The sequence below is a fragment of the Gadus chalcogrammus genome, chromosome 21 (assembly GCF_026213295.1).
Source record: "Gadus chalcogrammus isolate NIFS_2021 chromosome 21, NIFS_Gcha_1.0, whole genome shotgun sequence".
Lineage (NCBI taxonomy): Eukaryota > Metazoa > Chordata > Actinopteri > Gadiformes > Gadidae > Gadus > Gadus chalcogrammus.
The window spans coordinates 7,744,902-7,758,348 of record NC_079432.1 but is presented as its reverse complement, the minus strand read 5'-3'; the positions used below and the strand labels follow the sequence as shown (position 1 = coordinate 7,758,348).

Genomic DNA, 13,447 nt, shown 5'->3' with positions numbered 1-13,447 from the left:
TTTTAATCCTGTGTTGCTGCCCCCTTTTTGGAAATGCTTAAATAAGGATTAGATGCCGCAAATAGTCACTTGTATTCCAGGACAACCGACACTACAACAGCACAGGACAAACATGGGTCTTAATAAAGCACACACCATTGTGTCCACTGTGTGAAGGAGAATGAAGGACATGAGTGTAGCGTAGTCAACATCTCACACTCTCCTGTCCAACCCTTTCTTGCCAGCCAGCCACCTCAGGTCTCTAAAACTGTCAACACCCACCCGTCCGGGGTCAACTCCTCCCTGTTCCTTGGCCTCGCTGAGCTGCCCTCGAGCATGACACTAAAGCTGTTAAGGCTTTAGTGTCGCTTTCAAGGCTTTTTGGCCAAAGACCAACAACGGCATATTAAGAATTGCAACATGGTCGTAAATTAAAGCCTAGTTTTAAAGTATATTAGCGATTCAGTTCTCGTTACGGTAACCTCCACCTGTTAACTCATCCATCAACCGGCAGGGGTAGCCATGAGTTGCTGCCATTTCAAACAGTATTCAAACCTTCCACAAGAGTTAATAAAGTGTGGCGGTATGTCGGCATGTCAATACAAGCCACTGATTCCTCAACAAGACGCTCACAATTCCAAGACTTAAATAATACCAAAAACCTAAATCCTTTTTTTATTACATTCTTTCTGACGTGCATAGGCAAGGCAATATCTGATTCTTTAATAAATCAACCATTGCATCATGGTTTATCAAAAAACAGCTCGGTAAGATATTCGGTGTATTGTATGTATATCAGTTGACCGTGCTACATTGTGTAAAGGTAGATAGAGCAGGGCGACATGGGAGTCGGGACTGTTGGTGGGTCTTTATAAGTGCAGCATGAACAAGAGGCAGGCCTTGGGGTCAAACGGAGGATTTAGCACACAAATCGATCAGTTTACGGCATGCAGACATACACAGGGACAGAGAATTGAAGTTTAGGAAGGGAAAATCATTATCTCTCTAGATATCGCTCTCTCTCTCTCTCTCTCTCTCTCTCTCTCTCTCTCTCCTCTCTCTCTCTCTCTCTCTCTCTCTCTCTCTCTCTCTCTCTCTCTCTCTCTCTCTCTCTCTCTCTCTCTCTCTCTCTCTCTCTCTCTCTCTCTCTCTCTCTCTACGCGTCCTCTCTCTCTCTCTCTCGGGGTTTCCCCATCTCTCCGCCTTCTCTCTCTCTCTGTGTAGACCTCTCATCTCTTACCCTCTCCCTCCAGGTAGTCTATTTGGAGTATTTCCCTCCTACCCTGCTCTGGAGCCTAAGGATGGACCAAGAACTTTTGAAAACGTTTAAAAAGTGTGTCCGTATGAAGAGTCTACTGATTTTGGATTTTGTAGAGCCTGACCAAATAACTTCAGGGTTTGGATAACATTACATGGACCGTCAGAGCAAACAGACTAAATGGTGGGGTATAGTATGTATGAGACACACACGAAAGGGTCACATTACAGTTTAACAACTCTGAAGTCAACAGGTCATACCCTGACATCTATATCCACATCCCGTTGTGGTCTGGTCCCGAGGTGTGTACACATGTTTGTACCTCCAACGTAAACAACATGACAGGGGCCATGCCATGCATGTCTGCTGTGTCATGTAACATGCAAAATAAACATGATGGCTGTCCTCATATGACATGAGGACAGCCTCATGTCATATGAGGCTACATGAGAAACCGTCCTACTACCATGAACGTAATGTTGAAGTAAAAGTGCTCGGTTTAATGCAATTCTACTTCACATTCAATGAAATGCAATTCAAAATGAAAAGCTGACTGCTACTAAAACATGCCAAAAGGACAACTAGAGAAAAAAAACTTTAAAAGCTCAAAAGTGGCAACCATGCATTCCTGATGATCAGCCATGGTGGTTTAGTCATCTCCAAGAGAGGAACTAAATCCTGAGTTTCCACATTTTGTTAGAGTGTAATATGTAACTTAAGAGGACCAGACAGTAATAGACAAGATTGAATTTAGAACTGAATACCGGGGTACCACTACTATAGCTGTGAGCTGAAGAGCTGGCTGTTAGCCACCAGTGCACCAGTGCACTGTCAAAGACCCACTGAGAGAAACTACCCCTCTGTACTATAAATATAAATAATCTTATTTGGCCACACATACCATCAACCTTTAAATACACGTGCACATGCAAGAATAACTGACCGCGGACAGAGAGAGAGAGATGAAGACAGGAGGAACGTTACCTCCAAAGTTGGCCAGTCTGCTGAGTCTCGTCACTGGAACTTTGCGCTCCCTGGCGCGCTCACTCAACTTCAGCCCAAGAGATAGAACATGACATGCCGTCTTTAACAGAGGTTAAAGCAGTGGCTTCACAGGAGTCTGGGATTGTGGCGCATTCAGTTCTAAATACAAGAACGAACTAAAAAAACAGTCATCTTATAACTCTATTTGAGGTTCCTTTTAAATTTACTATTCATTCTTTGTAAAGCTCCTGGGAACACAACGAACCTCCTTCTGTTGGTTTTGCTTGTATATGCCGAGTAACGCATTATTTTGCCCACTTGTGTGATTGCATGTACGTGTGCGGTGAGCATGATTACCATTTGTTTGTGTGGGTTTCATCTCAGCTCTTTTGCTCTGCCTGGCTTTCTCCAGGTCCTCTGCGGTCAGCCCCCCCACCGTGGTAGGGTCTTGATGGTAGCCCCTGGACTGCCCCACAAACTTCACACTTGCCAGGTCTAGACGGTATAGCTGCCTGTTCAGATCCTGATGGTAGAAGTGGGGTGTCCAAGATGTGCCTGCCGGGAATTGAACATGGGTATCATGTTTAACGATAAAATAATGGTATTTTCAGAATGCAGGGTTAGATATAAAATATATATATATTATTTTTTTTACAACATTTACAACATTTCCTCCGAAAGCAGATACAAGTGGGCTCCTTTGGGGGTCGTCGTACCTGGTTTCCCCGGCGGTATGACCGAGTCTGTCCGGTGAACCTGCTTGCTGGGGGTCTTGATATCCTTCGAACAGCTTCCCCTTGGCTTGGCCAGCGCTGGCAGCTGTACCCTGACCGCCGGCATCGGCCGCTCCATTGCCAAACTTGAATTCCTCCTCTCCCTGTCCGAACTCGTAGCTCTCCGCGTCGTCACCGGCTGGGGGGAAGTCGAACTCCGAGTCGAAGGAGGATGATGTTGATGATGTTTGCTGCTGGCCAGAAAACTCCTGGATGGAGCACAGACCAATGTCGCAGGTTGCTATGCAGGTTGTAACATTTAGTCACCTTACAACTATAACCATGTATGCTGTGCGTATGGAGCATGTGAGTTTTAAGTCAAAACCTGCATCTTCATCATAGCAGCTGCGATGCCTTGCTCAGCGGTCGCTTGAAGGTTTTGGGCCGCGGCCTCTACTCCAGCCGCACCTGGGACACATGTGTGTGTGTGTGTGTGAGTCTAGGAATTCTCTATCCTTTCTCACACTCGTCAAATGATACATGTAAGATACAGTACATGGTTGCATGATCAGTTTTGAAAGTGACAAGTCATTCATTTATCATTCATTCGTTTTGTCAAATATATTAATAGTAACAAAACGTAATATGAAACAACAAAGACAGACAACATGTGGACTCCAAACAAGCCTAGGAGTACATTCATGATAAAAACTAAAGCTGTACCAAAACTGATGAAGGGCAGCTAGCCGAGCATGGCGCAAGCTCGAGATAGAGCAAGACAAACAAATAACTGGCAGCAGGGATCTTATAAAAATCAGAGCGGGGGGGGGGGAGCAGCCTACCTGGTCCACTGCGCAGGGTAGTACCCTGAGTCTCTATGACGGCCTGGCTCAACTTGGCCAGGCCTCGCATTAGCAGTCCCATGTCCCCCGCCATCATACACTTGAGAATAGAGGGAGAGACACACAAACACACAAATTGAGGATTTGAGAGTGAGAGTGACAGAGAGAGAAAAGGATGTAGATATAGAGAAGGTGGCACACAAAGACCCACAGAGAGAGACACACCCACACACAAAGTCAGAGAGAGAGAGAGAGAGAGAGAGAGAGAGAGAGAGAGAGAGGAGAGAGGAGAGAGAGGAGAGAGAGAGAGAGAGAGAGAGAGAGAGAGAGAGAGAGAGAGAGAGAGAGAGAGAGAGAGAGAGAGAGAGAGAGAGAGAGAGAGAGAGAGAAAGAAAGAAAGAAAGAAAGAAAGAAAGAAAGAAAGAAAGAAAGAAAGAAAGAAAGAAAGAAAGAAAAAGAGAGAGAGAGAGAGAGAGAGAGAGAGAGAAGATAACACGCTTGTTATTAGTCATGACATTGTTCAAATAAAACCTTGTTATCAGAGGAGAGAGAGCTAACAAGATATTGTTTACAACAACAGAGAGGTCGAGAATCTAGGTGAGGGTTTACATTTATAAATGAAGGAGGGCCAACCTCTCTCATCAGCTAGACCAACCAAAACAGAGAAGGTGGATAGCTGACAGCTACACATGGATGAAGGACAGAGATGTTTTGGCAACAAACTATTGTCAGCATGAGGGCAAGGCACATTTAAACATTTGATATTTGATGGCTCTTATTTGAACTATTAGTAGTAATTATGTATTCAATCCCTCTGAAGATAGATGTACAACGTGTGCCATGATGCGTGCCTGTGCGTGTGTACTTTTTTTTGTTTGTGTTTATACTGTATGTGCAATCCAAGTCCCATCGTGAAGGGGGAGCAGTCATCTTCGGCTGCTATGGGATCGTGGTTATGACAACACCTTTGTTTACAGATGGAGCAACACGTAAAAAAAACTACAAGCCTACCCTAGATCAGTCGTATTCTAACTAGTCCCACGAAAGCATAAAAGCTACCCATGCATGTATTGTATTGTTATTGCAGATAAAACACATCAAAGTTACTTCCTAATCATAACTTGGTGTCAAACATCTACAGAGTTATCTTACTGCAATAGTGCAATAGCATATTTGTCAGGGGAATTATAACAGGGAAATGTGTTTTTTTGGTCTGATCTGGATGCAAACTTAAAAAGATAAACTGTGTGTGTCTGTGTCTGTGTGTGTGTGTTTCCACTTGCCCGCCTGCTAAGTGCCTGGAACGAGCTGGCCTGAGCCCTGAGCCATTGTGTGATATGCGCCTATCGAATGAGTTGAACCACTGTTTGAGCACAAGCACAGCAAGTGGGCTGGCCTGCTCGAGCGCCAAACTCTTTCCAAGATGGCAACGTCTGATGCACCGCAAAGCCAAAGACAATGGCTACTCAAACATAATTAAATGCTATTCATTATTTAACAAATGTAATAATAAATAATCAAATGGAGCAATAAAGGTTGTGAATAACTGGGGTAAATCAACAGAATGAATTACTGCTATTAAAAGTTGATGATTAGTGGGACTAACTATCCAATATATAAATGACTATATGTAAAGATATGCACGTAAAGATGCGTTTAACAAAATGGAGGAAATTAAAAAAAAAACATAGCTGCATAACAAACTAAGGAACTAAAAGTTAAATGGGCGTTAGGCAAGACATGACGAGACAGAACATGTCGAAAAAGTAAACCTGTATGGCGAAGAGCAGGGGGTGAATGCGATGACAACAGACAGTCGATAAGGTGAGACAGGCGAGAAGCAGCAGATCGCAAAATAAACATATAGAGAGTAACAAGGAGACATACACCGACAGAAAAAATTGAATTGTTGTGACCTTTAAAAGTCAGACAGCAGAGAGAGGACAAAGGAGGGGGGGGGGGGGTGGATCAGCAGCACCGAGGATTTGTGGGCCTTCGCTTGGGTCAGTTACACACACACACACACACACACACACACACACACACACACACACACACACACACACACACACACACACACACACACACACACACACACACACACACACACACACCTAAGCCTCAGCTGTTGTGTTGTGATCCTTATAGAACTAAGAGGCATATCGTCCTTTTGTAATAATATATATGCATGCATGTATGTGGTAGGCCGTATGCAGGCACAAGCTAAACTTCTTAGCTTGATTAAATATGAGGGTGGTGGAGGTCAGAGCCTTCTGTAATGTTTTAATTTAACTTTTCCCCCATCTCATTGTGTTCGTGTATCATAACACTGAAATATTGTAAATTCTTATTGAAGTTGGTCATATATATTCACATAGCCTACTATAAGTAAGACAATTACGACACTTAAGCCTAGTGGGCGTGTTGCGACAAGGCAGTTAAAGGTTGTTAAAACGTGTGATTACAAAAAACAAAAACGTCTCTTTTCAGGCCATAACGCCACTATGGCAAAACTCTGGTCTGTGCATAAACAAGGCGTTAAAGCAACATAAATATATGTGTGGCAAACTCTGCAGAACTAAGTCAGCAGCCATAACAACTTTGACGGCTAGCACGCGTCGCTCCAGGCATGGAGAGGTCGACCAAGTGGAACTGACTTAAAGTTCGTCATCCAACCCATTCAAACAGGGAAAATAAATCATTATATTCCATTATGACTGTTAGTCATGATAACACAGACGCATTTTACATACCAGCAGTTATCCGGTGTTGACTATTATAGTTGTCTTCTTAAAGTATAGGTCAAACGGTGGAGAGTGAAAGCAAGAAAATCCTTCTTTAGTTCATTGCATCTACGTTTATTTCAAGGCGAACACTGCTACAATATGACTCTGTGAACATTTATTTATTTGATTTCCTGGCGGAGTTGAGTTGCTGTCACCTATTCATACGGCGTTCCCCAGCAGCAGTGCCATGAGGTCGACTTGTTATTTACCAACTTCTTGCAGGCACAAGAGCCCTACACTGCTAGAGTTTTAACAAAGTCGTTTACGCGTCAACATAAAGTTTCGCCAATATCTTTTCAGGTCTTGTAAGTCCTCACTGTGCTTAGAATATGTTTAGGAACCATTAATACGAATAAAGTATGGTATATATGGTACTAGAAGATGATCTGGAACAATAATATAAAACAAAAAGGTAACCGAGCTCAATATCTGTACGCCTCTAAAGCCCTAGAGCTCTGCCCCGCCCATAATATATTCCCATTGGTCGGTTTTCAAGAGTGCTGTCTGTTGACAGAGGTGGTGGCTGCGATGGGCCTTCTCATTGGTCAATCATATGACAAAGCATGTGTTTTGTTTTTGTAAAAACCAGTCTGGCGTTTAATCGTATTTGAAATAATTAAAGAAAAAATATTTTTTCATGCATCGATTTATAGTCTTTCAACGCACATATTTCAAAAAGGCCAATCCAATCCTGTCAAATTGTATTAATACTTTTGTTTTGTTTGTATAGAAATTTCAATGTTATTTTTATAATTATTTTTACCTTGGAAAGTAAGCCTGCACAACCGTAAGGACTTCAACTTACCATAAGGTTATGAAGCCATTGGTATACAATCTTACCACAGAAGAACAATAGGGACTAATGTATGATCATGACTAATCTATCTAATGTCTGACAACAGAGGGCGCCATAGTCTTACAAAATGTTATTTTCCCCATTTTTTTTCACAAGTTTACTGAGGTAGGACTACATAGCCTAAAACATAAAAATAGATCAACCCACCTATGTATTTTAATGGTAGCCACTTATTCGAACTATGATCTGCTGGAAGTTGACCAATAAAATATAATCATTGCAGGGTCACCTTTTACCCTTTCCTCCTCATTGTCATTTCCATCCTTCCCACTTCCCGCACTGACTACCTGTGGTGTGGTATGATTTGAATGTGAAATAACTTCCATACACCCACAGTGAGAATAAATCCTGCCTGTGGCTGGACAGACTGCTCCGGACACACACACACACACACACACACACACACACACACACACACACACACACACACACACACACACACACACACACACACACACACACACACACACACACACACACACACACACACACACATCTGTGCTTGTTGAATTGGACACATTATGAAACAAACAAGAAATGTTAACTAAAATAAAGACGGAAAGATGGATTAAACACTTATTTTTTAAAGTTTTTATTATTTATTTGTACACTCTTTGTTCCCCGTAAAACATATAGTATATTATGCTGTCACCTGAGGAGGAAGATGTAACAGACACATTTAATAGGATGCTGTGATAGTAACTGGTATGATGTTGCAAAGGGGGAAATAGTAGGGATATTTTACCTCAGTTTTATAAAACAGGTTCACATCTAAGAGCATTGTGGATAGCCCACTGTACATACTGGTCTTACTCACTCAAGAAACTGCAGTGAAACTACAATCACCAAGCCTTCTGTCTATTACCACTGCAAACAACAATGCACACATCTTTAAATGAGCACAGTGAAGTGCTATACTACTATTTTCTAGTGTAAACAAATCGTATACACGTATAATTATTCACTTTGTCACACCATGGATTTGTGACAGGGGGCCATGATAGTTCAGTAGGTATACCACTACCTATCTAGCTACTTGTTAAACATAAATCAACCACTGTGTTTTTGAATATAGACACTTAGAGTACTATGGCTATCAAGGTCATATCCACGAGAGAACAATATTTTCAATGAGAAATGTCCACAGTTCTTTCCACTCATTTACTGTCTCACTTATTCAGTGATCAACCACATCTTGGCACCAGAGGGTTTAAAATGTACACATACAAATTCTACAAGTCACAATATCCCTGAAACTAATACAATCTGCAACACAGTAAAGTGTTATAAATAATTGAATGTTCTATAAAATAAACAGTAGACATAAGTCTAATATTATATTTCAATTGCACTCATTTTAACTGGAAACAAACAAAAACAATACCAACCAAAGAAAAAAAACTAATATAAACAAAAATAAAAAAACTCTAAAACAGATAAAAGTTGTTAGTTGTCTGACATGGCTTTATGACATCAGGTCACCATATAGCTTAAATTAAATGTAACTCTGTTCACTTTTAACAACAATGAGTGGTCTACAAATATGAAACTAACTTAATTAATGTTATACAAATCCTTATGAACAAAAGTAAAAAAAAAACATAGGCCTGCTTTTGAATCCCTAGAAAGAATAAACAGTATCAACATTAATCTTCCTTAGTTTGCAGTTTTACATGAACGAAAATATTGCAAAATCTCCCAAAAACATAATGAAAGAACGGCAAACATTGACACGATTGGCTGCTATTGAGCCACCTCCGATAGTTCTGGAGTGGAAACTGTTCAGCTTTAGCTCTGGGAGGGAAGGTGGTGGAATTAGTGAAATAAGCAAACTGAAAATATGTGTAAACTGAAAAGTTGTATTCCAGCTATTGCTATTAAAAAGTTTGAGATGGAGAACGACAAAGAGTTAACGTATTGGATAAGAACAAGAAACAAAGGAAGTTTCATGAGTTTCCTGCTTTTGAGGGTAAATCAATTATGTTTGGACAACAGCTGTGTGAATCAGTTAGGTAACTCTGTGGTCGTCATGGAAACAAGGATAGATCACACACACACACACACACACACACACACACACACACACACACACACACACACACACACACACACACACACACACACACACACACACACACACACACACACACACACACACACACACACACACACACATCCCTAACTTTGCCTTATTATTTTGAGCCATTCGTAATGGAGTTGGGGGACATCATCGGACTCAGAATCACAGCAGGGCTCAACAACCAATGAGATCAAAACGCTTTCAGCTGAGTGGTCTATTTGGTTAAGCATGTGTGACCAAGGCTCCTTGTGTCAGTTTAAGTTGTAGGTTTAAACAGTGTGTGAAGGTTGAGGCAACGCTCAGGGGTAAGTTTGTTGTTGGCTTAAAGGGCAGAGCAGTGAACAACATTTGGACAGGCAAAACTCAGAACATTAAATAAATAGATTGAGGCGTTAAGCGGTAATCGTGTTAGAACGCTCTGTGTTAGACATGATTATCTGTAGAGTAGGAGACATGGGACAATGTGACGTAGGGCTGAAGAGGTCAACCAAACCCACAAGGGAGAGTCTTTGGGAGGGACAGAAGAAGTGATCGCTGGAAGTGGATTATGTGCGTAAAACTGAGCCAAAAATAGGCAAACGTCACGGCTGAGTCTGGGCGGCCATGGTTCTGATGATATCCAGCAAACAATCAAGTCCGATCAGGTAGCCGTCCTCCCTGTTGCCTTCTACCCAAGGAGCCCTGTGGTTAAGCTCCTCCCCCTCTGGAAGGGGCGTGGTCTTCCCAAAGTCAATCATCCAGACTTTGGCCCGCCCCTTATTGTCATGCACAAACAACAAGGAACTGCCAATCACCTGGAGACAGCGATAGAGACACAAACAGGAAGAGGGTGACGGGTGAGACGGAGGGGAGACGCAGGGAAGCAATGGAAGGGTGGAAAAACAAGAACACAATGAGGCCGGAGGAAAGGCGGAAGGGGGGTTAGAAATACTTTTTCAATTTAAAATAGATTTTAAACAGATATATATAGATATACTAAAGGGGAGACTATGCCTTGAGTGGATGTGAATGTGCTGGAGGATGTGTGTGTGTGTGTGTGTGTGTGTGTGTGTGTGTGTGTGTGTGTGTGTGTGTGTGTGTGTGTGTGTGTGTGTGTGTGTGTGTGTGTGTGTGTGTGTGTGTGTGTGTGGGTGTGTCCTTCGCTGGTCGGATCTCAATTCCTGTTTTGATCCACACACTTCCTTCGGCATTATTTGTTGGTACGTGCATCTGACCTACTATAATTAAGTTCAGTGTGTGTGCGCACATTTGCTTGCATTTTTGTGTGTGTATGGTGTGTTTGTGCCCAGACTTGGTTTCCTCAAGTGTATGTGTAGGCGTGTGGTCAAGGCTATTGTTCTGCAATTTCCACCATTAAAATTTCAAACGTGTTAGTGTGTTTACGACAAATACCACTCCAAGAGTTCACTCTAAGTTCTATCTTCTATATCAATAGCCCAACATTAATTCAATCCAACTCAAAAATAAATGTTGTGTTTTGAGATATTTATTGTTTTTAATTCCACCTATATGTGTATCTGCTGAACATGTTGATCACATTTGATACATTTGTTCAAATATACTTTAAAGTTAACCAAATAGTTTCAACAGTTGATCGAATTGTTTCCGCATGGCATGTGTTTTGAAACCTGAACTGACTTTTTGTTTTGAAATGTAACTCCTGAAGACACACATCTATCTAGACAACACTGCAACAATGACTTGTGGTGATAATGAACATAAGGGTAAGGGCTAGGCCCTAATCTTGGATCTAGCCGATCAACTATATTACAAGGGGCGGAGTTAAGCACTTGTTTCCTGTTTCAATATGGGCGTATTTTACTGAAGAAAACGCTTTTGTGCAAGTGTATGAGGATTTCAAACAGGGATTTACATTTTCTACAGTGGCCATTCTACACTGTGTTGATGTGAAAACTCTACAGGCGCTTTTCTGCAGGAAACTACTGCTAGCTGAGTTTAAACTACTCCTGGCCCAGTTCAAACTACTGCTGGATGAATTTGAAATACTGCTTGAAGAGTTTTAAACTACTGCTGACTGAGTTCAAACAGCTGCTGACCGAGTTTAACCTACTGCTGGATGAGTCAAACTACTCTTGACCGAGTTTAAACTACTGCTGGACGAGTTTAAACTACTGCTGGCCGAGTTAAAGTACTGCTGGCCGAGTTTAAACTACTGCTTGACGAGTTTAAACTACTGCTGACCGAGTTTAAACCACTGCTGGCCGAGTTTAAACTACCGCTGACCGAGATTATATTCCACTGCTGGAAGAGTTCAAACTACTCCTTGACGAGTTTAAACTACTGCTGACCGAGTTTAAACCACTGCTGGCCAAGTTTAAACTACTGCTGGCCGAGTTACAGTTCTGCTGGCTGAGTATAAACTACCGTTGGACGAGTTTAAACTAGTGCTTGAGGAGTTTAAACTACTGCTGGCATTTACTGTAGCTCTTACTGTAGCACTTACTGTTGCTAAGTTAACCCATTCCCCGTATTCAACCGAGATAGGTAGGATAAGAACCACGATCATGGAGGTGCCCACTGTTGACGACACCACCTCTGTCTCAACATACCTCGTGAGCCTTGAAAAAGGGAGAGTCCTCCAAGGTATCGCGGATTTCCTCCAGCCTGGACATATAACAGTTCTAGAAACACACACACACACACACACACACACACACACACACACACACACACACACACACACACACACACACACACACACACACACACACACACACACACACACACACACACACACACACACACACACACACGCATACATTTTATCAGGTCATTTTGTTTAAGTGTTTCTGTTGCAAACAGCACCGGGAGATGCCAAGGACTTCCTTTTCTTAACTGTTCCTGGAAATGTAGACAAGGTCATGCTGTGTGTGTGTGTGTGTGTGTGTGTGTGTGTGTGTGTGTGTGTGTGTGTGTGTGTGTGTGTGTGTGTGGTGTGTGTGTGTGTCTGTGTATTACGTAGATTCCTTTCCTTCTCCCTGTCTGTAAACAACAAAAAACTCGGCTGCATCAGATGCATGTGCGCACATGCACTCTTAGCCGCGCAAGCGCAAGCGCATGAACAAAAACACACACACACACACGCACACACACACACACACACACACACACACACACACAAACACGCACACTTACCAGTATTCCGTGATTTCCTTTGACAAAGTCTTCAAAGGCCGCAGTAACCTGATCCCGTCTCTTGGTCTTCTTGAAGTCCCGGCTCACCGTCCCATCCTCCTTCTGGAGGTGAGGAGAGGAAGAGTAGAAGAGGAGGAGGAGGGAACAGGAGAGGAGGAGGTGAGGAGGTGGAAGAAGAGGAGTGGAAGGAAAGGAGGGAAGAAGAGTAGGAGATAAGGCGAGGAGGAGGGGGAAAACATGCAAAAAATGTACAATCTGTCAAGAGTCTAACGAGTATTTCATATAACCACCCACTTATGTCAAAGGTCAACATGAAAAGTAAATAAAGTAACAACAGAGTTTGATGTTGAGAACACTAAGATCATATAACTAACTAATATATTATTTGCATCATTTCTCAAACAACAACGTATGGATTATTCATGGTATTTGTATTTTTTTGGCAGAAGTGCTGTACCATTGACAGAATGTCCAAAAGAGCATTGCCATTATATCTATTCATATTAGAAGGAAAGAAAGCTGTTGGGGGAGAGAAGAGACAAGAGGCAGAGGAAATTATATTTTTAGATTTTTAGCCGTTTGTTCAGGAAAGAGCCTTGTGAGGCTCCCAGATCAAAGCTTTACTGGGAAACCCTTACACTCCATCCTGACTGTGACTAGCAGAAGAAGAAGAAGAAGAAGAAGAAGAAGAAGAAGAAGAAGAAGAAGAAGAAGAAGAAGAAGAAGAAGAAGAAGAAGAAGAAGAAGAAGAAGAATATATATACCATAATTAACAACCCTCTATTTCTACATG

At 42.1% G+C, this 13,447-nt stretch overlaps 2 protein-coding genes across 5 annotated transcripts in view; both read right to left on the bottom strand.

Moving 5' to 3' along the window:
* coq8aa (coenzyme Q8A, genome duplicate a) overlaps positions 1-7,006 on the bottom strand; it is a 19,706-nt gene extending 12,700 nt beyond the window's left edge. Inside the window, exons 1-4 of the mRNA XM_056581916.1 lie at positions 6,530-7,006; positions 3,777-3,876; positions 3,320-3,402; positions 2,982-3,203 (exon numbers count right to left, since the gene is read on the bottom strand). Of these exons, the coding sequence (XP_056437891.1) occupies positions 2,982-3,203; positions 3,320-3,402; positions 3,777-3,873 (402 nt within the window). The 5' untranslated portion in view covers positions 3,874-3,876; positions 6,530-7,006. The remainder of the gene's footprint in view (positions 1-2,981; positions 3,204-3,319; positions 3,403-3,776; positions 3,877-6,529) is intronic.
* A 985-nt stretch (positions 7,007-7,991) lies between these two features.
* itpkb (inositol-trisphosphate 3-kinase B) overlaps positions 7,992-13,447 on the bottom strand; it is a 26,403-nt gene continuing 20,947 nt past the window's right edge. For all 4 annotated transcript variants that reach the window (XM_056581122.1, XM_056581125.1, XM_056581124.1 and 1 more), the window contains exons 10-12: positions 12,655-12,756; positions 12,069-12,140; positions 7,992-10,292 (exon numbers count right to left, since the gene is read on the bottom strand). In XM_056581122.1, the coding sequence (XP_056437097.1) occupies positions 10,080-10,292; positions 12,069-12,140; positions 12,655-12,756 (387 nt within the window). In that variant the 3' untranslated portion in view covers positions 7,992-10,079. The remainder of the gene's footprint in view (positions 10,293-12,068; positions 12,141-12,654; positions 12,757-13,447) is intronic.